The 27760-nt window shown below is 47.5% G+C and overlaps 1 protein-coding gene across 1 annotated transcript; it reads right to left on the bottom strand.

Moving 5' to 3' along the window:
- Positions 1–26: 26 nt before the first annotated feature.
- Positions 27–27606, bottom strand: FOXO4 (forkhead box O4). Its single transcript, XM_028714929.2, has 3 exons — positions 26862–27606; positions 9418–10652; positions 27–3385 (listed from the first exon to the last, which is right to left on the bottom strand). Exons 1-2 carry the CDS (start codon positions 27327–27329, stop codon positions 9435–9437), a joined length of 1686 nt encoding a protein of 561 aa, XP_028570762.2. The 5' UTR covers positions 27330–27606; the 3' UTR covers positions 27–3385; positions 9418–9434.
- Between the last annotated feature and the right edge of the window lie 154 nt (positions 27607–27760).

Genomic DNA, 27760 nt, shown 5'->3' with positions numbered 1-27760 from the left:
GCAAGAAATGCTATGACACTGGCAGATAATAGAGATTATAGATATTTATTTGTCACGTTTTGACCTCCAGCACATTCCACACAGTTTGGGGGGGATCGCTGGTAGAGACTGTATTGCTACAATTTATTTATTATTTATTTCATAAAATTTATATACCGCTTGATTGTAGAAAAAAACCTCAAAGCGGGTTACAAAAGGGACAAAAGCAAAATAGAGCATTAGCATGAGGGATCACTTCCTCAGGAGAAACAGAGAAAAGCCTGTTTTGAACCAGCTTCTCCCCAAGCCATCAACTGTACCAGAGCAGGGCAGCAGTCCAAGGAGAACAGGCACACAGCATGGACCTCTTTGCCCATGGAGTCCACAGGTCCGTCCTGGAAAGAGGCCAGCCGAAGGTCACCTGCTGTGTCTAGATATTACTTCTGGGGAGAAGAGGCCTCAGCAGCCCACCCTGAGAGACGCACAAATATCCAACACGTAGCTTCCACCCTACTCCTCCCAAATCACCAAAGCTTCCCCCGCCGACTGTTTGACAAGCTAACTTAGCAGGAGACCAAGATCATCAAAGAGGAGTGCATTCTACCACTGCACCACACTCTGTTGCCTTCATTTTTAATTATTCTGAGGCACCAAAGCCAGCCCCACCTTCCTACTCAGAGTCCTCTGGAGCAGCTGGGGAGGAAAAGGCAACAAGAAGCAAGGGGTTCTGGGAGGCTGCTCACAATTGCTTAATGCAGATCAGTTCATCCTTCGGGTACTTTAGATCACCAACTGACCCCTTTTTTAGTGTGAACGGCCCTAAGGCTTTGATGTAGCCCACCTTAGGCATAGAAGTGAAGCAGAGCAGTGGCAGTTCTTACACAATTAACCAACTCTAAGTTAGAGGATGTAGTTCTTCATGTTACTTATGCTTCTTCCCCGAGCCCAACCTGGCTGAGGCCTGCCATGCAAAGTGAGGCAGGGGACTTCCCTGAGCAACCCTGGCTCAGAAGCAGGTTAGTTCCTGCCACTGCGTAGCACTTGCTGCTCAATTCTGCTGGCTTCCCTCATTTTTAAAGGTAGGCTTACTACTACAGCAATGGCTCTCAGGGAACTGCTCTACATGGGTGCTGGGAGAGGACAGGAGCGCCATTCTAAGCTAGGGGAGGTGACAGGGCCTGGGCTGAACCTGCAAACACCTAGTGTGACTCGCTTGGAGGTCACAGCAGGAAACAGCAAGAGCGTGCTACCAAGGACCAGGGCTGCTGCTGCTGCAAGCAGGGGGAGCCTGGGTGCTTTCTCAAGTCATGCCTCCCTAGCTGACATATTCTGCACATGTGCTTCAGAACACACCCTTTGCCCTGTGCTAACCACAAAGGACCTTTGTTAACCTAAGGAAGGCTCTGAGGAAAGTTTTTTAGAAAGTGGCTGAAGAGAAGGCTTGTGCTGTTTGCCCTTCCTGAGAGTGCTTCAGGGGGCTGAAGCCTCACCTGCTCCCACCCGCCTACAGTAGCTCAAGTGAGACTCCAAACATAACATGCCCAGGGCAGAAAGAATAGCCTGCAAATATCGCCCCTTTCCTGAGCGGGCCCATACCAGACAGGAATCCACCCACGGTCCCCATTTCTGACACCCTTAATTCTCCCATCTATCCAAGGAGCTACCAGATCTCCTCTAGAGTTTCCCTGGTTCCTCAAGGTACTTTTCTCATGGCAACAAAGTGGTCCCCCAACCCTCAGAATCCTAGATATTATTTTATTTGTTCTGTCTCCCAAGCTTAACAGCAAAAGCTCACAGCAGGCAACCCACCCAAGGCCGTCACAGTTGCTCAGCAGAGGTGGGCCTGAGCCAGCCACCACTCTGCCAGGGCCCTGCACAAAGTGGGCAAGGGCTCAAAAGGCACCCGCAGTGGCAGCTGTGACCCAGCTATTCTAAGGCTTAGAGGACCCCAACATGTCCTGCTGGCAATTCATAATTAGCTACTGAAAAGCACAAGGTTGAAAGGAGGACCCCTCCCCATCCTCCCCCCCAGCAGGGTAACTGTCCCATAATCCCATCTTCAGACCCATCCCTGGGCCTTGTGTGCTTTAGTGTTTTGTCTGGTATCAAAAGGTGTAAAGCTGCAAGAAAACAGGCTGCACTTTTAGCCAATAGCGTCATAGGATTCTGCATTAAAATATAGACAGTTCTTCCCAACCCCGCGCCAAGGTTTACAAAAGCTTCTATTTAATCTGCTGCTAGCTTTGCAGGTAATTATCTATAACGTGCAACTCCACCACCTGCCCCAGTTCCAAAGAACAAAGCTGCTTCCGTGCCCTTCTCTCCCCATTCCCACCCCCCAGCAAATGCACCCACATTGTTCTTGATGCAGTTTTGAAAAGCAACAGCTACTGCCAGTAGCGCCATCTCTGAGGGAAGGAAAGGCACTCATAATACAGAGACACAAATAATACAGTTTGAAGGCTGCCACAGAAAGCCCTGCCTTCTGCCCATGTCAGGGGGAGGAGAAGAAAAAGCAACCTCCAAAATAGTTCATCTGTAGAAAAATGCCCTTCTGGACTAGAAAAAGGGAAAATGCAGATCAGGGCTCTGGTTAAGGCCAGATATGGGTTTTCCATTTCTCAGCTGCAACACAAAACAGCCCAGAAATGAACCCAAAGAGAAGACATTTTGGTTTCTTAGCAACAGCTTTTAGCACCTGCTTGCCTGCCTTGGGGGAGCCATTGTTTCAGGGAAGTGCTGCCCAAGAACACATAGGTGAGGGTTTCACAAGGTCAGACCGGGCCTTAACTTCCAGAAGGCACCTGTAGGCCAGGTGCACAGTCAATAATGAGTTCTACAGCTTCCCACCACCACCACCCCAAACAGGGCAACTTTACTTCCCTCAGCCTCCTCCTCCTCCTCCAGCACCACCACCTGCTCCCATCAGAAAAGGAACAAGGGAAGTGCTCAAGAGGGGAGGGACTTCTCAACTCAGACAGCCACATGATTCACAGACCATCTTCTCACCCCATCCACAGGGTGTCAAGTCAAAGGGGAGTTGAGGCTGAGATCAGCTGGAGGGGTGATGCCAGCTCAATGCCCTCCCCCTTCAGACAGCTCTCTGACCTATCGCGGCCAGGCCAAAACTCCATCAATCCGGAGAATGCTTATGAAGGGCAGGAAGTGTCTTTGGCCATGGGTGGAGCACTTCCTGGGCCTCTTCTCAGGCTCCTGGATGGGGCTTGCAGGGCTTAACAGTAGGCTCAGGAAAAGATGTGGCACTTAACAGGATCTCTCTCTCTTCCAGTTGCCGTTTGCTTCGCCCTTGCTTCCAGCTGGTTTGCAGAACAGTAAGACGGACACCAGGTGCTCCTTGCATTCCAGACTCCTCTGGGAGTGCAATAACTCCAGGACCAGAAGGGCACTGTGGGAGGAGGGGGGAGAGAGAAGATACTTAGTGCACTACTGCGCATGGATGTACAACAGAAAATACACACAACAGAGTAAGACACATTCAGCCTTGAGGGAACTCCGGTTTCCAGATATTTAGTATCACTGTTCCTTGAGCACCTCCATTTCTGAAGGTCTGATTCCCAGTTTAGAGCCAAAGCCTGAATCCACAGAGGTTTGCGAGCTTCCAGACTCCCACACCAGGCAAATGTAGGTTAATCTGCCCCCAACAGAGGCTCCATATTAATCCACAACTGTCAGATTGCTTCTAGCCCCAAAGCCCCAGGGATTGTGCATTGTGTAATTACTACAACCTCTTGGAAGCCCAGACTCTTTTCACTTCTTGGTTCAAGGCCTCAAATGCATCCTGTTACGTAGGCTCATTCTGCTGTCAGTATCATTTCCGCTCCAACTTCCCTGAAGTCTCTTTCTTCCATATATGCACCCTCCTGCCCATCAGCACCTTCCATCCAAAGCAACCCTTATCTGCACATGGCAATAGAAATCAGAGTTCAGCAGAACTCAAGGAAGGGATGAGGGATGGTGTGAGACAGAGCGACAGCTCACAGCTGCCCATCAGATCTGTCATATGGCCACAAGTATCGTACACTTCTGGTTACCCTAGTTTTGGGCCAGGAGGGAGGGGGAGAGGATTAACTCATCTTCTCTGCCATGTCCTAGTCATCCTCAAAAATAAGTACGAAACAGAATCAAACATGTGAAATGGTTTGCTAGCAATACTGTCTTGAAGACCGAAGCAGGCACTAAATCTATGAAAGCAATGCTACAGAGAAGTTACTGTTCTGAGTCTACAAACAGCCTGTGGTAGTAACTGCATCCAGGTGATCAGGCAGAGAAGTATGGAAAGGGGCCCTTGCGAAATGATAGCTCACTGAATGCACGGGATGCATTAGGCCCTGGCTCATTCCCTGGCACCTCCAGGTCAAGAATTCTCAGGCAGCACAGCTGGGAAAGAGTTCTGTCTGATCCTGGAAAACTGCAGCCATTCTGAGTAGAAAATAGTGGATTTTCTACAATGAATCTGAAAAGACAGCTTCACAAGTTCTTTACAAAAGTTGACTCCTTTTTTATTTTAGGCCACACATAGCACACTTTTGAAGGCAAAGTATTTTTTATGTTCTTGTCCACAATTGGCTGACCCTTTAAAAGCATCTCTTAATTGGTCAGTTTCCATCTTTGCCACAGTTGGTGATGTCCAGCCTGCATGAATAATTAGGATTACCAGACCATTGAATTTGGCCCACAAGGCCCTTTTGGGCAAATGATGCCCAGCTGGCAGTCACTTTACATGCATAGTGGAGATTTATTATCTGATCTACATCCTAAGTGGAGATACGGGACACGGGTGGCACTGTGGGTTAAACCACTGAGCCTAGGACTTGCCGATCAGAAGGTTGACGGTTTGAATCCCTGTGACAGGGTGAGCTCCCGTTGCTCGGTCCCTGCTCCTGCCAACCTAGCAGTTCAAAAGCACGTCAAAGCGCAAGTAGATAAATAGGTACTGCTCCAGCGGGAAGGTAAACGGCGTTTCCGTGTGCTGTTCTGGTTCGCCAGAAGCGGCTTAGTCCTGCTGGCCACATGACCCGGAAGCTGTACGCCGGCTCCCTCAGCCAATAAAGCGAGATGAGCACCGCAACCCCAGAGTTGTCCATGACATGGACCTAATGGTTAGGGGTCCCTTTACCTTTTACCTACAAGTGCCAAGAGGAGCTCTTGAATCTTAAGGGAGCTCTTGAATCTTAGCGCGTAGGATCACAGTGCGGAGATCCAATAAGGTTATCTCCAGTCTTAGGTCTGTGGTGCTAAGATTGGATATAAGCCTTAGCGGCAGCTTTTCGTCACTAAAAAGCTAGCAGAAACGCTTCTCCCAATCATAGCACTGTGGGACTACAGTACTAAGATTGGCAATAAGCCAGTGTCTGCTGCTGTGGCTGTAACTTTGAATTGTCTGATGCCATATGACAGGTGGGTGGCCTTGGAACTCCCTGCCTACAGACATCAGGGGGCTTTTTTCAGCACCTGCTTAAAGCATTTTTGCTAGGTAATGCAAGCCTACCCAGACATGCATAATGCTTTATTATGTTTTCTTTTTATTGTTTATGTCAATGGTGTTTGAATGTTTTAAATATTTGTTGCTAACAGCTTTTACTGATAACTTTATTGGTTTGCTCTTTTTCTAAATAAAACACCAAAAAAAAAAAAAAAGTGCTGTGGGGTGCCCACACAAAGTGGCTGCCATGGGCAGCAAAAGAAGAGGTGCCAGCACGCCATACTGGTAAGTACTGTCACACACAAAAATGCCTGGCTAGAAGAATGGGGCCAGCAATAACTTACAAGGCATAAGGGAAATAGCCAGCAGGGAAGAACTCCATAACACCCATATATCGCCCTCCTTTTGAGGAAGAAGCAGGATTTCTTGTGCTGTACAGAGGGCATAAGCATTTTAGGAAATCCTGCTCCCAACACCTGCCATACACAATTCGGCTCAGTTTTGCCAACATGATTAGGAACTCATTCTTAGGCAAAGACTCCTGTCTATAACCGAGAAGGAAAGGAGAGTTTGGGGCACATTTCTACTCTATGTCAGGAGTGTGGAACCTGTGGTTCTCCAGATGTCATTGGGCTACAACTTTCATCATATCTAACCCATGGGCCATGTTGGATGGTATTGATGGGCAGTGGAATCATCATCACCTGGAGGGCCACAGGTTCCCCACACCTGCTCTACAACCTCATTGTGTCTCAGGATGGAGGACAATGCTCTGAACACAAGAAACCTGGGAGGCTAAATGCTTTGCTAGAACAGAGGCACCTTTGACACAACCATCTGGGTGCCTGTTGCTGCTGTTTATGCTGTAGCCCCAGTGACATTAAACAGGTTTAGAGCTAGGCACAATAAACCACAATCTAACAGGTCACAACCCTGTCTAAAGACATTTGCATGAGGTGGTGGCAAAGGAAGGTGACCTCAGAAGTTGGTGGAGGGCAACACAGGAAAGGGCATCCACTGTGGCAACCCCTAAGCTGTGAAATACCCTCCTCACAGAAGTGTGTCTGGCACATTCATTATGTACTTTTTGTCAGATCCTAAATACACTCCCCACTACCCTGGCCTTTGACACCTAAGATATATATTTTAGGGCCACCTTATTCCCATGATTGTAATCCATCTGAAGTGGTTTCAATGTCATATTTTAAAATTGTTGTGACTCACCCTGGCTCCTCATAGTGAAGGGTGGGTAAGAAATCAAATAAAATAATAATTTGCCCATTCTCAACCCTCCCAGAATCTGAATCACACATTTACAAAGGGACAACTTGCTTCCATAATACTGGACAAGCTTTCACTTCACAAAATCTAGGGCAAATACTTGGGGGAGAAGGGGGCCAAACACGTGATTTTAAATGAATTACAGTAATGTGTTTAGTAATGTGTAAATTTATTAAATTTATTTTGAAAAATATGAATAGTTGCTGTGTGGGTCCCCCTGCACTGGGGGGGGGGGGGTTAAGCCTCCCCACTGCTATGAACCTAAGAACTCCCCTCTGCTGCCTTTTGATTTTGCAGGAAAACTCTCACTGGATCCATTCCAGGCCCCCACCCTCTAGACTAGGGGTTGTCAACCTGATCCCTACCGCCCACTAGTGGGTGTTTCAGGATTCTAGGTGGGTGGTAGGGGGTTCTATGGCACAAACTGAATCCTCCTTCCATCGAGGACTGGTGGGTGGTAGGGAAATTTTACCATCAAGAAAGATGCATTAGTGGGTGGTAGGTATAAAAAGGTTGACTATCCCTGCACTAAAAGGTAAAGGACCCCTGACCATTAGGTCCAGTCGCAGACGACTCTGGGGTTGCGGTGCTCATCTCGCTTTACAGGCCGAAGGAGCCAGCGTTTGTCCATAGACAGTTTTTCTGGGTCAGGTGGCCAGCATGCCTAAGCTGCTTCTGGCGAAACCAGAGCAGTGCATGGAAATGCTTTCTGCCTTCCCGACGGAGTGGTACCTATTTATCTACTTGCCCTTTTTGACGTGCTTTTGAACTGCTAGGTTGGCAGAAGCTGGGACCGAGCAACAGGAGCTCACCCTGTCATGGGGATTCAAACTGCCAACCTTCTGATCAGCAAGCCCAAGAGGCTCTGTGGTTTAGACCAGAGTGCCACCCGCGTCCCCACCCCTGCTCTAGTCTAGACCAAATTCTTCTCATGGGTCCCTCAATGGCTATTTAGGTTTTATGTATTTAAAGAATGCACACATTCAATGTAATAAATTAATTTAATGTCATAGCTAGTGCTGCCCATATTAACAGCAGCACCAAGATCAAAAAGATGCTGAGATGGATGAAATGGAGAATTATTATATCATACTCCTTGTGTTCCTCACACTTTCTAAGGTATTAAGCACTCATGGTTCGTTAGCTTGACCATGCAATCACTTTATGGCAGAACAGCTGGTGGGATTAAACCAAAGCTGGAGATTCTGATTCAGCACCTCAATACCTGAATTATTTTTCAGCCCTGTGTAGGTGTCAGGAACTGATTGGATGCAGAGGAATGGTGGGCAGAACCAGCCGGAGAACTTCCAATGGTAAAAGCCTCAGAGCCAGGAATTGGTGTGGGATGGCGATGAGAGGGAGAAGATGGGGAAAAGGAGGTGCTGGAAGCTGAAGAGGTAACAGGGCTTAGAGAACTGGGAGAGTCTGTGGTAGAGAGCAGTCCAGACTCAGAGGTAGAAGCTGAAGCTGAAGCAGGAGAGTGGGTTGAGGGAAGCCAAGAGGCAGAGATGAGTCAGGCTGGTGAAGAGTCACAGGTGTCTGTTTCCCCTTCTTGCTGTGGCAACCTCCCCCCGCTCCAGTCTCCCAGAACCAGGAGAGGCATGAAGAGGGTGGTGGAGAAATAATTTTTTTAATAATAATAATAATAATAATAATAATTATTATTATTATTATTATTATTATTATTATTATTTTATTATTTTATTATTTGTAACCCCCACCCATCTGGCTGAGTTTCCCCAGTCACTCTGGGAGGCTTACAACATATATAAAGGTAAAGGTAACAGTCGCTGACGACTCTGGGGTTGCACGCTCATCTCGCTCTATAGGCCAAGGGAGCCGGCGTTTGTCCACAAACAGCTTCCGGGTCATGTGGCCAGCATGACTAAGCCGCTTCTGGCAAACCAGAGGAGCGCACGGAAATGCCGTTTACCTTCCCGCTGGAGTGGTACCTATTTATCTACTTGCACTTTGACATGCTTTTGAACTGCTAGGTTGGCAGGAGCAGGGACCGAGCAGCGGGAGCTCACCCCATCATGGGGATTCCAACAGTCAACCTTCCGATCAGCAAGTCCTAGGCTCTGTGGTTTAAACCACAGCACCACCCGTGTCCCTACAACATATATATAACATAGTAAAATATCAAACGAAAAACTTCCCTATACAGGGATGCCTTCAGAGGTCTTCTAAAAGTTATATAGTTCTTTATCTCCTTGACATCTGCCTGGTTCCCTGTAACTTCACTTCTCACAGTAAGGGAACCAACAGAAGACTGTTGGAGGAGACACCTCAGTGTCCAGGCTGATCAATGGGGGTGGAGATGCTCCTTCAGGTATAATGGGCCGAGGCAGTAAATTAGTGACATGCAGGTGCAGGCTCAGATTGCTTGGGGAAACCTGGGCGAGGAGAGGAATTAGGCAGCTGTTAGGAAGGAGGGACCTTCAGAGTCTGCAACCAAAGAAAACTTGCTAATGCTCATTAGGCCTGACACTTCTGTGCAGATCCTGTTGTTGTTTTTCTAATAAAGAGTTTACTTCACTTATTTCATGTGATTTACTACTGGCTCACTCCTGATAGTAGGGGTAACCCTCACCACTGTGACTTTTCAGAACCTGTGACAATCTGAAATAGGAAAGTGCAGGGATTGGAGTTGTAGTGCAAAACATCTGGAGGGCACCAGGCTGGAGAAGTGTGGGTTGCATACATCCACCTACCTTTGTCAATCCTGAAGTTAACTGGGTACCCAGGTATGGTTGGAGGCCTGTGACGTGTTGGGATAGCTGGGAGCAGATGGAATGGGTTCAAAATTGAAGTCCAGTCCTTCTCCATCCATGAGGTCAGTGTTGATTATGTAATCCACATCACATTCAAGGTTTTCCATGTACATATCGTCCAAATCATTGGGCAATCTGTCCTGATTGCCTCCACAGGGGGCAAATGTAGCTGCAGACAGAAATGGCTGGGTGCCCAGCTGGACCGCCTGGGCAGGCTGTGTGGAGCCCGGTGCCTTCAAAGCTGACAGGCTGACTGTATTCTGAGGAGATGCCATTGAAAATGCAGTCGGCAAGGAAGCAGTGCCAACCGACTCCAGCTGCTGCTCTGGAGGCTTTCTTAATGGGTTAACTGGCCTCATCCTGTTTTTGGAGGACTGCTCCCCCAGAAGCAGAAAAGTCTGGCTGTTCAACCTGCCTCCGCTCTGTGGGAGGATCGGATCTACCTGCGTCATCATCACATCACTGGGTGGTGGTGAGTTGGATGTCAGGAGGGCTTCCAGGGTCTGTGGGCCAGAGAAGTGGCTGGCAGAGCTGTGCAGAGAGATATCAACAGGGTTGAAGAGGGAGCTGCCAAATGACGATGCCTGAGCAGCTGAGCTCTGGCTTCGCAAGGAGAAACTGGGATTCCTCTGTGCCAGACCGCCTGGAGAAGGCTGCTGAGTTGACAGCAAGGATGAGCTTGATGACATCAGATTCAGGCCGTCAATGAGTTCCAGCTCCTCTGTCACTGTGGGTGGGACACTGCTAGATGCGCTGGAGTAGACAAGGGATGGAAGGAGCGCCTCGTCTCCAAGGTCATCTGGCTCAGTTAGGATGGGGGAAAGCCTTGCACTGATGGTGCTGGCATTGGAGCTGGTCCGAGGCCGGATGCTGGTCCACACATCAGAGTCCTCGTTGCTTCTGGAAGAAGGGCTGCCAGGCCACTTGGAGTACTGGGAGCCTGGGCTGTCGGCAGTAGATTCCGGGGCCACTGGCATGACTGCCTTCTTCCTGGGAGCTTTTCCTCTGGGCTTGACCAGCTTGCTGCTGTTGTCCATGGAGGCTGCTCTCCTCCGTGGGGCCTTTCCACTCTTGCCGCCTTCTGGATTCAGCATCCACCAAGAGCTCTTCCCTGTAGCCTCGTTGTGCACTTTAATGAACTTGCTATGCAGGGAGAGGTTGTGTCGGATGGAGTTCTGGAAGGAAGTGGGAAAGGGCAGTGTGTTAGCATCATTCCCATACAGCCCATTAGACCAGGGCTTCCCAAACTTGGGTCTCCAGCTGCTTTAGGACTCCAACTCCCATCATCCCTGACCACTGGTCCTGCTAGCTAGGGATAATGGGAGCTATAGTCAAAAAACAACTGGAGATCCAAGTTTGGGAAACCCTGCATTAGACCATTCTCCTCTCTCAAGCAGATATGGACAATCTTTTACTCTCACCCCCATATTTAATTTATGTACTTAAACTATGTTTAGCCCACTCTTTATTTTTTTTTAAAATGTGCATCCCAGAGAGTTACACTAAGCACCGTAACACACGAATGAATGAATGAATGAATGATGGAAAGAGTTAACATTCAGAGCAAATGAGCAGCAATAATTAATCCAAAGGCCTGGGTAAACTCACAAAATGCATAATAGTGGGTGCCAGCCTTGTTTGGGGGGGGCAGATTCCATAATAGAGGAGCCTGGACTGGGAATGCCCTCTCTCATGAAGCCCCACACTGAATTTCAGGTCTGTAACTCCCATCACCCTTGGCCACTGGTCATGTTGGTTTATGAGTGATGGACATTCAAGAGCAACAAGATCTGGGGGAGGGGGAAGTTGTCACAGATTCTGTGTCCTTGCTCAACATAGACTTTAGCAAAAAACAAAAAGGAAGAGGCATTGCTTGGCATAAAAGTCCATGAACATGCCTTTTTTTTCTATACCAATCTAGAAAAAAACCTGCACCCAGCATTTTATGACTGACATCAGAGACTAAGGTGACAGAAAAGGCAATTTGCCTTTCCCACTGTAAGCAAAGATGTTTGGGAACTTCTGCTTGGGAAGTTCAAACCAACATAAATATGAAGGAATATCCAGGAAGCAGGGTACAGCAGTGAGCCAACAGTCATGCAGTGAGTTGTCCTTTCACAGCTGCCCTCATGGAAAAACTATCTAAACAAATGAGACAGAGATGTAATCCAACCAACAAAAAAGGCACTTTCCAGGAAAGTTGCTTTTGCTTTCTTTCTTATGTGCTGCAAATGTAACATGATTGAAGGCTACCATTGACCTGAGCATCGTTACTGAGGGATACTTTAGGATAATTTCTAATGTCTTTACAAATCCATTGAAATGAAACTGTAATCATTTACTTGAGTGCAAAGAACATTTGAGAGCATGAATACAGTGGTGCCTCGCAAGACGAAATTAATTCGTTCCACGAGTTTTTTCGTCTTGTGATTTTTTCGTCTTGCGAAGCACGGTGTCAGAAAAGTTTTGGAAAAGCTTCAAAAATCACCAAAGTCTTCAAAAACCTCAAAAAAGGCTACCACACCGCGTGCTATGAGTTGTTCCTCGAAGTCAAGTTGCAACTGCACCTCTTCAAGCAATGCACCCTGGGTATTAACGGTTTTAAGAAAAAGGAAACAAACTTGCAAGACGTTTCTGTCTTGCGAAGCAAGCCCATAGGGAAAATCGTCTTGCGAAGCAGCTCGAAAGACCAAAAACCCTTTCGTCTTGCGGATTTTTTGTCTTGCGAGGCATTCGTCTTGCGAGGTACCACTGTATGCATTTTATGTTTGTATGCTCCTTATTCTTTTTCCCCCTTCCCTTTTTATTTCCTTCTTTTATATTTTATCCTATTTTCTTCAAACAATTTGAATGTTTTCCTTTATTATAAAAATTGCAATAAGACATTTACGTAAAAGGTTGTTCTTTCAATCCTCTGCATGTAAGTCCCCCTCTACATCCTTTGCCTTCCTACCAGTGTTCAAAACTAGCCAGGCGCCAGGTGCATTTTGCATCTGGCTTCCAACCACTTGTGACCAAGTGAAGATGCCTGGGCACCAGGATGGCACCTCCACCATCTGGGGATCATTGGATCTGGACTGCTTTCACACCCTAATACCCCATCCTGTTGAATTATGTCAGTTATATTTTATCTGCACTATCAGAATAAATTTCTGGAACCAAAATGCTTTTTCTGTGCAGCCTGAGAAGGAGCAGTTACCATTAAAAAAAGAGAGGTCGGAATAGGCCAATATATATGTGGACTGTGCCCGAATCAAGTGACTTTTCTTCTTTAAGTTCTCAAAGCTCAAACATTTGAACCAGCCAGATGTTTAACTGAGAATCAATCACAGTCAGTCCATCATTTGAAAAAAATTACTTTAGAGCCATCTGGCCCCAATATGGTAACTAGACATTCCATTTTGGCGATTGCAACCTTGGTTTAAGAAGCCATTTGGCACCTAACTTATATATCTGAGTTTCTAACACTGTTTCCTACTCCCAACTGATTTGCAATCACCAGCTTTTGACTGCCAAGGGAATCAGCTGCCAACCCAATCACTGTGTTGTGCCACACTCCCGTCTCTTCTGGGTGGCCATCTCGGCTGATATCAGATCAAATTCCAAGAAGGCATTAACAATGGAAGATTCCAACTCCAGTTGTGTGGAATATTCAGAGAACTATTCCCATAGCTTACTTTTCCCATCAAGCCCAAGTGAAATAGAAGGTAGCCCAGCTGGGGCCATTAAAACACAAGTCCTCAATTTCAACTGACCTAGGCCTCTTTTGGCACATGGGTGGACCCTGAAAATGCTGATTTCTCTTCCAAACTGGGAAGCATGCTGGATCAGTGACTTAGTGACAGAATAAGCAATTCCATGAACTGTTCATTAACCTCAACTGTGCCTACACCACCAGAAGTTTGTGTATTCCAATACACAATGCTGTTTTCAAAGCCTTTGCAAACAGCTACACCAGCCTGGAGCATAGCTGTCAATGTTTCCCTTTTTTAAAGGGAAATTCCCTTATTCCGAACAGGATTCCTCGCAAGAAAAGGGAAAAGTTGACAACTATGGCCTCGAGGTCTGTGGCTTCCAAATATCTCTTCTGCAGCTTTTGCAAATAAGAAAAAACCCACCACCACCCCATAGTCGTGCCATAGCTGCCCTTGATTTAGAATGGAATAATTATTTTCCCTCCCAGTGGTTTACAAGCTGCAAGTTGCCGCACAGCCCCGCCCCACAGGGAGTGAGTCAATCAGCTGACCAACAGGAGCCACCCTCCCTCCCCAAAAGGAACGACTGCAATTTAATTGCATAACCACAAGACTTTGGCTCCACATGCTTCAGAGTGACTTGAAACCAAGAGGTTTAGAACAGCATGTAACTTCCTAGGAATAGTAGTAAGGTTTTGTTTCTGGGTAACGGGCCTCCTCAGACAGAACCACAGTGTGCTAAGCCTTGCGTCAAGAGATGTCCTCGGCCCAACAGCAGAACTGTTCTGGAACTACAGGATGAAACTATCAAGCCTTAGCTCAGGGGTCAGCAAACTTTTTCAGCAGAGGGCCGGTCCACTGTCCCTCGGAACTTGTGGGGGGCCGGACTATATTTTTTTGGGGGGAATGAACGAATTCCTATGCCCCACAAATAACCCAGAGATGCATTTTAAATATAAGCGCACATTCTACTCATGTAAAAACACGCTGATTCCTAGACTGTCCACGGGCTGGATTTAGAAGGCGATTGGGCCGGATCTGGCCCCTGGGGCTTAGTTTGCCTACCCATACCTTAGCTCTGGGTTATCTGCGGGGCCTGCCTGGTGTTTTTATATGAGTAGAATGTGTCCTTTTATTTAAAATGCGCCTCTGGGTTATTTGTGGGGCATAGGAATTCATTCATTATTTTTTTTCCAAAATATAGTCAGGCTCCCCACAAGGTCTGAGGGACAGTGGACCAGCCCCCTGTTGAAAAAGTTTGCTGACCCCTGCCTTAGCTTCTCTGATGAAGATAATACTGTACAGTATTTTTTAGTGTGTTGGTTTTAATAAGTTCAGAAACCAAGGCATGACAGCACAGACAGCTAGAACATGGAAAACTACCCTTGGGTTCATCTAGCTCATTACTGTCTATACTGATTGGCAACAACTTTCTGGGGTTTCAGACAACAGTCATTTCCTGTTCTATCTGGAGACTGGTCCTGGGGGTTTCTGCATGCAAAGAAATGTTCTACCACCAAGCAATGTCCCTTCAGCACTAGACTGTGGCTCAGGCAACCCAGTGACTTAGCCACAGTCACCCCAGTAAGAATATCCAGGAGGTAGTTAAGGTAGAACCCCAACACAACGTTCTTTAAAAATCCAGAGTTCAAGGGTTGCCCAGTTTAGAATTACCATACTAGTTCTGAAACTACAGATGAAATAAAGGATTATTATTACAGTCACACCTCGGGTTAAATATGCTTCAGCTTGAGCGTTTTCAGGTTATGCTCTGCGGTGACCCAGAAGTTAAGGGAATGCGTTACTTTCGGGTTTCGCCGCATGCGAAGACGCTCAAAATGACATCGCGCACATGCGCGGAAGCGGCATATCACGACTCGCGCAGAAGCAGGTTGCGTTCGCTTTAGGATGCGAACGGGGCTCCGGGACAGATCCAGTTTGCATCCAGAGGTACCACTGTAGTAGTATTATTATTATTATTATTATTATTATTATTATTATTATTATTATTTTCTCATTATTATGGAGCAAGCAATCTTTGGAGCATCCAAAGCAAACTTGGCGAAAAGATAAAAAGCTTGGAACTACCACATGACTAGACTCAACTATGTTTCTAGCTAAATGGTATTTAACGCAAATTGAGGGTTTGCAGGCTCCCAGTTAGTGAACTTGTTTCCAACACTCACTTTCCCCCTACTCTATTGCTCTGTGACAAAGTGATTCCAACAGCACTTTCAACCACACACAAAGGCTGTCTGAACATTCACAAAAACAAGCCACCACAGGGCGTTCCTAGGTAGGCTTGGTTTTTTTACATTTTGCTGAGAATACTAGTGAGAAGTGCTTTCTATTACACGCATCTAGATTTACAGTCCAAGCACTCCACTACACCTCCAAGGCTCTGTGTGGCGGAGCAGATAATCCACTTGTTTTTGAAAGAGATAAAATACATCAGAGTGACACAATCAATTTAAATACCTTCCTACTGGTTTAATCCCAGGCTACCCATATATCCTCTTTGCAAAACAAAAAAGCCCATGTTTCAGAGAGAGTTCAGAGGGAAGAACAGCCACCTTGAATGCCTCTTGCTATACCCTCACCATTTGGACATAGTACATGTGTGTTTCTTGAAGCTACTAATAGGGCAATCCAATTTCATTCTAATTGCTGGTTGTCATGGAATACATGGAAGGAGACTGTCTGTAAAATTATAGTGAGCTGGAGCTACTTATGGTTTTATAGGGTTTAAAAAAAACCAGTTTCAGCACAGTGCTCTTCTGGTACAACAGACTTATCATACTTGGCTTCTACAATAATACTGTAGCTAAATCTAGTCATTAAGAGACATCAGGACCCAAAGTAGAAGAAAACAAAAGCCAGCAAGTAAAACACCAGAGGAGTCCTGAGGGGGTCAAACAAAAAAATCTGGGCAGAGTTGCGCAAAATCTATATACCCCATATACGTGAGTGTGTGTGTGTGTGTTCAAAAACAAATATAGCAATATAACTGATCGATTAGGAAATCAGATACCATACCAACCACAAAGCCTTCCTGATCATTTATACTAAGTCAGGGGTCGGCAAACTATGGCCCGGGGGCTGGATGCAGCCCACCAGACTCGTAAATCCAGCCCGTGGACCCTGCTGCCCGCTCAGTCAGTCCCCACACTGAGCTAAACTGGCACGGCACAGCATTTCCTTGAAAAGAAGCCGCAGATGCCTCGCTGCACAGGGACTGACTTCTGCGACGCTGGCATGGCTTTGGATTGGCTGCAGGAAGTTCGCTGAGGTAGAACCAGCGCAGCCATGGATGGAGAGGCCGACAGGCAGGTGGCAGGTCTGGGCCATGCCATGGGCATCGTGATGGGCACGTCGCAGGGCTTCAGCCAGAGCTTGGTGCGCCTGCTGGCCCCATGCCTGGTGTCCGGCTTGGCGCTGCTGCAGGTGGCACACCCAGCAGCCGCACTGGAGCAGCTGGGGGGCACGCTGCGCGCTGCCTGCCCACCCTGCCGCCCCCTGGCCTTGGATGACGGGGCTGCAGCACGTGGTGCACGCCACCTGGGAGCTCCAAGGCCAATGGAGCAGCTGCTCCTCATCAACAACAGCGGGGGCGGGCGGCGCGAGACACGCTTCTGAGCGCATGCAGAGTGTGTTCCTCCTCCAGGTCCAGAGCCAGATGTGGGACCGGCTTGCAGGGTATTTATTTTTCAAAATATAGTCCGGCCCCTACAAAGTCTGAGTGACAGTGGGCCAGCCCCCCCATGAAAAAGTTTGCTGACCCCTGTGGTAAGTGGTTGTTTGAGTGTGGGAAGGGGGGAGGAAACAGTATCTCAGTTACTTGATCAAGCACCAAATTTGAAAATACTTTCCCCACCCTTTGTTCTAATTTGAAAATGCTGTATTGTTTTTAAATGCTGTATTGTTTTTAACACTCTACTGGAAGCCGCCCAGAGTGGCTGGGGAAACTCAGCCAGATGGGTGGGGTATGTATGTATGTATGTATGTATGTATGTATAAATAAATAAATACTATTTGTATCGAAGTGTAGTTAATAGATAGTACAGCTTTAATGGGGTAACAGTCTTGAACAGGCTCTTATTATTAATGCTCAGTCTCTGCTGACCCTCAACTCTCCCCTCACCCAACCCTAATTCAGACTTTCTGAATTATAAATACATATATTTTATGACATCAACCTGGATAGCTCAGCTGCTTAGAGCATGGTGCTGATAATGCCAAGGTTGCAGGTTTGATCCCCATATGGGACAGCTGCATATTCCTGCATTGCAGAGGTTGGACTAGATGAGCCTCAGGGCCTCTTCCAGATCTACAATTCTGTGATTCTAAGTTCTGTGATGATGAGGGGCAGAGGAAAAACCAATAAAGGCCTCACACATCAACCATCTTAAAGCAAATACTATTTTGACAGCACATATTGACTGTTTTTCAGGAACCTCTGGTGTGGTTCTTAAATGCCAGGGTGCTAGTACCTGTTTGGAACTCCTCAAAGGTGTGAGGAATTTGGCAACAAGATGGGGCCAAATTGTCCTCACCAGGACAGACAGAAAATGATGTTTTCAAATAAAGTTTTATGTGCCAAATACTCATCGACTTTCCTGGGAGGAATGAAAGGCACCTCCCATATCAAATGGCAAGCCCTACCTCCATGCCAAAGAAGCAGCTTGCACTCTCTCCAATGCAGCTGGAAGAATTTCAGCCTTAGAAAGCATCCCTTCCCTCACAGCTACCTACCTTTTAACAGAGTGCTAATGTAGGCACTGGCAGAGGAAGAGGAGTGCGGGGGGGAGCGCACCACCCCGACAGCATGATCCCCGTGGGGTGCCATCGCAGCTGCCCCATGCCCTGTGCTGGGCACAGGTACTGTGCCACGCCCCCGGGATGCACGCCAGTCCCGCCTGCTCTCCACTCCCCCCCCCCCCCGGTGGAGCATGAAGCTCCGCCACTGAATGTAGGTGATGTTTGATAGCAAATGAGATCCTTACAATCTAAAGCCTAACACAGAAAGGGGAGCAGTGGAAAGGCAGAAAGGCAAGGGCAGCAGATGACAACGGGTAAGTGCAATTAGCTAGCTTTGCAGTTGTTAGAAAAGACTTGGGGAAGAAAGACTTCACAGAAAAAAGTGAAGCTTGAGGAAGAACTTGACAAAAAAGTTGTTACCACAGTAACAGTAGGTTATTTCCCTCAAAGCTGTCATGGCCAGGATGCCTCTGAATGCCACTTGCTAGGGAATATACGAGGAGAGTGGCTGTTGCACTCAGGTGTTGCTTGTGGGTTCCCCAAAGGAATCTGGTTGGTCACTACAAGAACAGGATGCTGGACTACATTGGCCTTAGGCCTGATCTAGCAGACACGTTCTTCCTTTATCTGTAAGTATAGTACACAAGCCTGCAACTGAAATTTCTCCAATCCACAACATCGCAGAGCACAAGCCTCCCTCCCTCAAGTGATTATTCTACCTTACAGTGGGATTCTAACCTCCACACTACTGAGGTCTGCAAAGAAGGAGGTAATCAAAAGTTATGCAAACTAAGTTCCTAGTATTTCCGTACTAGAACAAGCTTAACCTGCTGACATTCTGCCTGCCACAACTGTTAAAAGCACAAGAACACTGCTCTTCCTCCCTTCCTCCAACACTAACCCTAAATAATGCAAAGCACTAAAGGTTCCCAAGTTGCAAATAAGTTAGTTTACCTAAACCTAGGACACACCACACACAGCTCATAGGCAAATCTACTATCTTTTCATACAAAGAGCCTAGTGCCAGTTAAGTTCTCCTTTCACAGCCAGGAAGGGAGTAAAAAGTTGGGGCTGTGCACAACATGTTCTGTAGAATGTTTAACCCAAAATCAAGTCTTATGGACAAGAGGCACAAAAGCCAAAAGATAGTGGGTGGAGAGTCACTTCATATGGACAACTGGTGGCACAGCATAAGCGCCTGGAAGCAGTTATTCTGGGGCTCAGTACAGCTGCAGGCAAACCTCTACGCATGCTCTCTTCAGGGAAAACAGCTTCTTTCAAAAACTGGCAGAAAGAGCGCCAAGGTTTTCCAAGACAATTCAGCCTGAGTTATGAAGAGCAAGCAATGTGAGGAGGGAGTGGGAAAGTGCCCTCTGGGACTCTGCACCCAAATGGCTCTGGGGTGGGGCATGTTTGTCCTGTTCCGTCCTTGTTCAGTTAAGCACACCCTGCTTTTAATCTAGAGTTCACTCAGGAATAGGCATGGCTGACAACACCTCAGAGCAGATACTCTCTGTGGGTTCCCTAGCAAAGATGCCCAAAGATATTACTGGGATAGGATTGTGCTACTGTGCTTGCCACCTCATCTTTTTCTAATACAGTACATTGTATTTCCATTCATCACCCATCTCATCTGCCAGCTGGCATGCACTGTAAGTGAGATGCTTGTAGGCTGGGCCCACCAATATGCATGTAACTTGCATATCAAAAACATAACTTTTGCAAAGCTTCAACAGAACTGTTTGAGTCAGACAAGCCCAGGTGTTGCTGGAGAACCCTTTCCAATGTACCACACCTACTCCTGAACATCAACATTTATTATGAAGCAGTGCTCAAAGTATAGTTTACCTCTTTGGTTCTTACCTACCCAAGAGAATTATGTCCAAATCTTCTACTTAAATCATCTTGTTTTGGGAATGATACAAGTCATAAAATTCCATACACAGAAAGAAGCCAAGCAAACAGCTATCCACACCGGCATAAAGCAGCACACAAGAACAGCCTCTGATCAATGAAAAATTGGAAGTGCCTTTCTTGGCATTTCCCAATATGTGCCTTGCAAATGAAGAAACACACTGGGTTTACAAGGAGGATGTCCAAGCTAAGTAGAGGAAATCAACTTTAATGATTTCTGGTGTATGGTGATTCTCACATACCATTTTTTCAGAGTACCGTGGTACCTCTGGATACGAACGGGATCCGTTCCAGAGCCCCGTTCGCATCCAGAACAGAACGCAACCAGCATCTGCATGTGTTGTGATTCGCTGCTTCTGCGCATGACATCATTTTGACCATCTGCGCATGCACGAGCAGCGAAACCCAGAAGTAACGCGTTCTGTTACTTCCGGGTTGCCGCGGAGCACAACCTGAAAACACTCAACCTGAAGCAACTTCAACCCGAGGTATGACTGTACTGTTCTCTCTGCTAATCTGTGGGTTTCCATTCTAAAAGAAAGCCACTTTCCCCTGTAAGCTTATAAACTTGCACTCTGATAGAGGCAGGTGACGCTACAAGAGTGAAGACAGCCACAGTGAGTGGGGATAACCAATAAATCATTACCCTGAAATTTATGCAGCCTAACTACTTAGTAATTTCCCCCTTGTCCCTATTAATTTGGACTTGCCAATCCCATCTTGCCTGAGCTCAGTCAGTCAAGTGTAGGGATCCTTAAGGCAGTTTCCTGAAAGAGACAGTAGCTGGTGCAATAAGCCAACATATGAAAGTTTCTATAAGATTGGGGCAGAATCTGGTATCTTATGCCAATCTTTTAACAGTCCTACTATGAAACCAATAGAAATGTTTTGCTTCCATTTAACAGATACAAAGTATAGCTTTACCCAAGCAGCATTCAAAGCCGAAAAGATTTAAAATGCTTCATGATTCATCAAGAAAATTGCACAAGAGTCTACAGACATACACGAATGCTATAACATCCTTCCCCTAAAAAAAAAATTATTGAAGATTTTAGTTTAAAAAATATGTGCATTGTCTCTTTTCTCAAGTTGCATTTTCTACAGATCAGTTACATTTGTTGTGAGACATGAGTGTTGCATGCAGTATAAGGTCGGTAAGAAAAGAAGGGAAACGGGGAAGGGGATGGTGAGAGGGGTTGGGGTCAGGTGGTAATGCTTATTTTCTTTGCTTAGTGTGTATGTGGGGTTTTGTGTCAGCGTCACTTGAATGGGTTCTCTTTCTGTTCACTTATGTTTCCTTGGTGGTGAGAGAGGTTGGGGGTAGCCTCGAGTTTGGTTGGTTCTTTTGGCTGTGAGAGTTGTTTATGTGTGTGAGAGGGTGGATTTTTTGGTCGTTAGCCAGAATGATTTGTACACTGTTGGTAGATTCTTGTTGGGCTGTGTATGTGATGAAGAGGAACCATACTGGAGTGAGAACATCTTCTTCTATTTATCCCCATGCCAGTTTCAGTTTATTGGTTAGCTTTTCTAGTGAGGCAGTTTCCCATACTGTTTGATACCATTTGCCAATGTTTACTCCTGACAAGTCTCTCCAGTGTCTGGCTATGAGGCTTCTGGCTGCTGAGATTAGGTGGGTTATGAGCTCTGCATAATGTGAGTGGGCATTATTAACTTGGATGATGTTCTGGGGTGACTTCTAATACCTACTTATTTATTTTGCATATTTCTTGTATGACTGGTGTTCTTGTATGACTGGTTGGATTTTGGGACATTCCCCCCACATGTGAAGGTATGTGCCTATGGAGGTGCAGCCTCTCCAGCATTTTGGTGAGGATCCTGGGCGCCTCAGCCCTAGTTTACCTTGTGTTAGGTACCATTGGTAAGTGAGGGTGAGTTACCATAGATTCTGCCGCATAAGATGACTTTTTAACCCCGGAAAAGAGGTTAAAAAGTCGGGGGTCGTCTTATACACCGGGTATGGCTGCAGTGGGTGGCAGGCTCCACACCGGGAGGAAGCTGCCCGACAAAGCTGCCCAGTGATGCTAAGCCAGCTTCGCTGGGCAGCTTCCTCCCAACATGGAGCCCACCACCCACTGCTGCAGCGGCGACAGCTTCGCTGGGCAGCAGCAGTGGGCGGCGGGCTCCATGCCGGGAGGAAGCTGCCCAGTCGCCTAATACGCCGGAATCTACGGTATTTTCTTTTAGTTGAGATGGATTTAAGTGGGGGGAGTTAGACCACATTCTAGTCGATTGGGTGGGATTAATTTTATAGTCTATGTTGTTCAGGCCTAACTACAGTGCTCAGATTCACTGGCATGATACAGAATGCTTCTCTAAAGATAGAAAATAAATAAATATTAAGGCACAATATTGTTGGCAAATCCTTGTGCTTCCCATGCTAAAAGCACAAGCACTGGGAAAGGGACTTTAACCATATTCCTGACACCTGTATGGGAGACGCCTGGCATAAGTGACAGCTCAAAACAGTTCTCACTGCCAAAACATGTGTTTCAACTGCTTTAGAACAAAACCTTTCATAAAGTGTCTATCCATACAAGGGAATCCTGCAGAATAAAGGACAGGAAGAAACTGTTCAGTGTCTGCTTGTAGGACTGTTGTTAATTCATCCTTCACTAACAGAACATCTTCATTTACTTGGCAGACGGGGTTTGAGGGGGGTGGAGGACAATGAGAATTGACTAAAGAAACAAAAGGCAGCCAGTGTGATAGATATGAACACAGGTAACCAAGTTCAAGTTCTGCTGAGCCTTGAAGCCTATGGGACATCCTCAGGCAAGCTTCTGCACCACAGAATAAACTACAGGGTAGTTGTCTGTATTTGCAAAAGAGGGGAAATTAACTCTGAAATCAAAGCAAGTCCATGTGCTTCAAAAGCAAAAGAGTATTTTTTTGTTACTACAGTGGTACCTCAGGTTAAGTACTTAATTTGTTCCAGAGGTCCGTACTTAACCTGAAACTGTTCTTAACCTGAAGCACCACTTTAGCTAATGGGGCCTCCTGCTGCTGCCGCTGCGCCGCCGGAGCACGATTTCTGTTCTTATCATGAAGCAAAGTTCTTAATCTGAAGCACTATTTCTGGGTTAGCGGAGTGTGTAACCTGAAGCGTATGTAACCCAAGGTACCACTGTACTTTAAATGCGAGCTTGCAAGAAGTAGAACATTCTGGCATGTGGTGCTATTCTGGGATTCTGAATAGGCCTGCGAGAGCGGGACAGCTCCCTCATATGAAGCCGCTAAAGGAGCCAACTCCCTTTAATACAGGCATTTCCCATTTTTAGGACAAATAAGGCTCATATCTGAAAGAAAGAGTGATCGTTCTAAGTGCCTTTTCAGCCTTACTGAACTTCCTCAGCACAGAGCATGCATGTTCCCTCTCTGCCCGGAGTTCTTGTTCTGAAGGAAGGGTTGTGTGAGCCAGGAATGCATGCTATGAAGGAGTTATTTATACTGAGTATCAACGCAGCTGGGTGACAAAGAACTGAAGCCCAGTATTGAAAACTATTCAAGTGACACTTGGTCTTCCACAGCAGCTTGGCCTAGAGTTCCAGATCGAGCTTGTGCCTTTCCAAGAAATCTCTGAGAACATTTACAAAGGGGGCAGGGAGTGGCCTTTCTTGGAAGTGCTGAAACAAAGTGAACTTAAGGGTCACACTGGAGGGAAGAAGGAAAAGACACACATGGGGTGGGGAAGTAGTCAGCTGTGAAACCCCCCAAGTCCATCTCCTAATACTTGCTCACTACCCTTTATTAGATACTATCAAAGGCACTGCTGGCCCAGATAAATATTTAGGCTGATCCAAGGCAAGGTTTGCCTAGGTAAAAAGAGTCATTCTAGACCACCTGCTGTCCTCTGGGTACAACTTTCATCTGCCTCAGGAAGCATGGTCAGGCTGATGGGAAACATAACCCAAAACATCTGGAGGGCACCAGGCTGAAGAAGGCATGTCTGAACTAACAGATTATTTAAAGAAATTCATATAAGAGAAAATTGTATGGAACAGAACAAAGCTGGAATTCCTTGTCCCCATCTCCCCAAATTCCTGTCTAAAGCTATGTTTTTAGAAGACATCAGCTACCATATTTACTCAAGTCTAATGCAGCACTGAATCTAATGTGCACCTCAATTTTCAGGACCTTGAAACAAAAAAAGGATTTGCTGGAGAATGTAAATGTGCCATCGAATCTAATGTGCACTGTATTTTTTGCAATGTAATTTGGCCAAAAAAGGTGAGCATTAGATTTGAGTAAATACAGTATGTGCAGGAAGGAGGTGGGGGGAGGATGAGAGAACATTTCCAGAATATTTTCAGTCCCTAAAGACAGCGTTTTTACTATCATCCTCCCAATTTCTGGCAACAAGATTTCCCTAATCCAGCACAGATGACAGCTTCAGAAAGGGCTATCCTCTGTTAACTGTTTGCCCTTGGAATTTAGCTAAACTATGGGTATCTGGGACATCACACAGTAATCAGGCCAGTGTTGTGACACAGGAAAAAGGAGACTGAACCAATCCACCCCTTTGTTCTGAGAGCCACCCTGCAGAAGTCAACATTACTAGCACATGTAGAAATACACCAAGTCAAATCCAGCAGCCTCTCCATGTGGATCAAAAACTGTAGAAGAGTTAAAATCTAGCAGCTCCAAAGTCCCTACCACAATCGGTCGCAAGAGGAAGCAGACTCCTTTGTACGGACAGGGCTTATTTACTATCCTCTCTCTCCAACACTCCGCATTCATGTTCTCTGCAAGAGATGAATGCTTTTCCCATGCCTCCCTAGCTGGCCCTGGAAATTGGCTTGCAGGCTGACTAATAATCCCAGTGCCAGCGCAATGCTATACACCTGTGGTTCTCAACCAGTGTGCCGTGGCCCCCTGGGGTGCTTTGGATGATAGCCAGGGTGCCACAGGCAACACTGGCCTCTGTCCCTCTTTCCTTCTCTCCCTCCTCTGATGCCCTCTTGCGTCTCAACCTTCCAAAGGCTTTTGTGGCTGTTTGTTGCAGCAGCCCTGGCTACAAGCTCCAGAGGCGAATGAGGCTTCTGGGGCAGGCCAGGGAGCAGGCACCTTTGTTTGGTGGGGGGGGGGGAGCTCAGAGACCAGGGGTGGAGGCGGCGGCTGCCCTGAGAACTCCTAGGGAGAGGGGAGAGGAGAGGAGGCTGAGGGAACACTCTACGAGGGAGGGTGTGACATAACTGGGCTTCTGAGACCCAGAACGTGTTTGCCCAGAGGGGAGCCATAGAAAGAATGTAGCTGGTCAAGGGGGCCATGGACTCAAAAAGGTTGAAAATCTCTGCTATACACAGTTCCATGTAAAAATCTGACAGTGCCCAATCCCCTGATGTCTCCACCTTTTAATTCTTTCAAGTGCCTTTAACACTGGCACACAGCTCTGTCAAGAAAAAGTGTCACCTGTTGAGGTCTTTGGTCTCAAAAAGATTCTAAAAGCAAAGGGGCAGTATCCTAAAACTTTTATTATGAAAAGCCACAAAGTCAAGATGTTGCTGGTAAAGCAAGGTGGAAGCATAATCTGCCAAGCATTAAAATATTGGTTCAGGATGATACAGAAACCCTGCCAAGAAAAGGTATTCTTTTCTCCTCCTGTATTTGCATTCTGTATTTGTCTTTTAGACCACATGTCACTATATGCCTTTGGGTGCCCTGGCAGAAAAATGGCTTGGAAATGTAGTATATAAGAATAAACACAGGGATGTTGGGGGATGTGGAAAGAGAGATAAGGAAGAAAAGGTAGAAGTGTCATAGCTCCATGTAGCTTAGCAACAAACAATCAGGAAGCAGTCAGCTTCAATCTCCCTTTCACCATACTCAGCGGTCAACAACACTCACTCAATCTTCCAACTCTGCAAGACAGGAAAGATAATACTAGCCTACCTTACAGGAATGTTGCAATGGCTCCTGAAACAAGAGCACAGGAGGCAGCACTCAAGCACACCACAGGAACACTATCATCCATGTGCATAAAATGTAGCCACAATGGACCATAAGAAAAGTATCCAAAATCCAAATTTGAACCATTTGCTATTATTTGGAATGGCAAAAACATCACATAGGCACTGGAGCTCCTCAGAATTGTTCAGCAGGCAGGCTAGATCATGGGTAGGCAAACTAAGGCAAACTGCCTTCACAATCCGGCTGGCAGCCGGAGTACAATGTGTTCTTTTATTTAAAATGCATCTCTAGGTTATTTGCGGGTCATAGGAATTTGTTCATTCCCCCCCCCAAAAAAAAAATATAGTCTGGGCCCCCACAAGGTGTGAGGGACAGTGGACCGGCTCCCTGCTGGAAAAGTTTGAGGACCCCTGGTTTAGATGGTGAACAGAGCAAACTGGAGAAGGAAGGTGGCAGGGTCAAGAGAGCCCAGGTGCTTTGTTCACCACCTCACTGGATGGGTTCCGGAGAAAACTTAAGATCCTGCACACTCTCTTGTGGCCTTACTAAGCAGAAGAACTGCCCAAATTACAGGATCACATCCAATATGCCAGCTCCACTCCAGTTCAGACCCACCGAAATAACTGGGCACGACTCAATTTCGGCCCGCTGATTCCGATGGGTTTATATCAAGTGCAGTAACTTAGTGGGGCACATTATGCTGTTGCTGTTTTCTCTTTGCTAGCCACTTTGCAATTCATGCGAATGGAAAGCGGCGTGGATATAGGCTTGCATCTAATATGCCACCCCCACATCTAATATGCCACCCCCACTCCCGATCAGCCCCACCGAAATAACTGGGTACGGCTCAATTTGGGTTAGGTGATTCCGATGGGTCTACTCCGAGTGCAGTAACTTAGGCGGGCACATTGTGCTGTTGCTGTCTTCTGTTTGTAAGCTGCTTTACGAATGTAAAGCGGCGTAAGTGGATAACAAACCGAATCAACCCCGCGGCGTGTTCTCTTGCTTTGTTGTTGTCGGCTGGTTTTCTGCTGTCTCCCTTTCCCCACGAAGCCACTTCTTGCCCCCTCGCCACCCCCGGGCACTCACCTTCCATCCGGCGGAGCTGTTGCTGTCGCCCTTGTCGCGGAAGTAAGGCACGGAGCGGACCATCCACTCGTAGATCTGCGCCAGCGTCAGGCGCTTGTCCGGGGCGCTCTCGATGGCTTGGCTGATGAGGTCCGCGTAAGACTGGCTGCCCCAGGCGTTGCGACGCGCCCCGCCGCCGGACCCGCCGCCGCCGCCGCCGCTCTTCCGCGCTCCTCCGGACCCGCCGCCGCCGCCTCCCGGCGCCGCGGCCGCCGCTGCCCCGGCCGCCGCCACCCCGGCCGGCTCCTCAGGGCTCCCCAGCCCGCTGCCGGGCGCTGCCCCGGGCTCCGTGTCGGCCGCCGCCAGCTCCGGCCGGGGCAGCGGCCAAGTGCAAGAGCGCGGCCGGCTCTGAGGGGGGAACTCCGGGTCCAAAGCCGCCGCCACCGAGGGAGACTCCGCCGCTGAGGGGCTCTCCGCCGGCTCCGCCATGATGGCGACGCTCCGGGTCTCCGGCCGCCCTCAGCGCCGCCACATCACCCGCCGGCGATCGGACCCGCGCGGCGATCTCCCCGGTCCTCGCCCGAAGGTGGCGCGGCCCGAGCGGCGGCTTTGCCCGCGCCTCGATCTCGATCTCTCGGTGGTACCGCCCGCCCTGAGGGCCCTCCCGCTCGCCGCCGATTCTTGCTCGGAACTGAGCGCTCCGCCACGAGAGCAGGCGCCTCGGCGGCACTGTTTATCACAGACGGGGAGAGGGGCGGGGGAGTTGGAAATGAGCCCGCGCGTGCGCACCCGGTGCACCTTGGGAGCCGTAGTCCCCCAAGCGAGGCGACGGCGGGCGGGGGGAAGCGTCTCGAAGCTGGACGCGGTTTCCCGTCAGGCCAAGCGCGAGACTTTCTTTCGAGGAAGGAGGGAGATCATGC

This window comes from Podarcis muralis, chromosome Z (genome assembly GCF_964188315.1).
Source record: "Podarcis muralis chromosome Z, rPodMur119.hap1.1, whole genome shotgun sequence".
NCBI classification, from domain to species: Eukaryota; Metazoa; Chordata; class Lepidosauria; order Squamata; family Lacertidae; genus Podarcis; species Podarcis muralis.
Note: the sequence above shows the minus strand (reverse complement) of the source record. Positions and strands in the feature narration are given on the sequence as shown.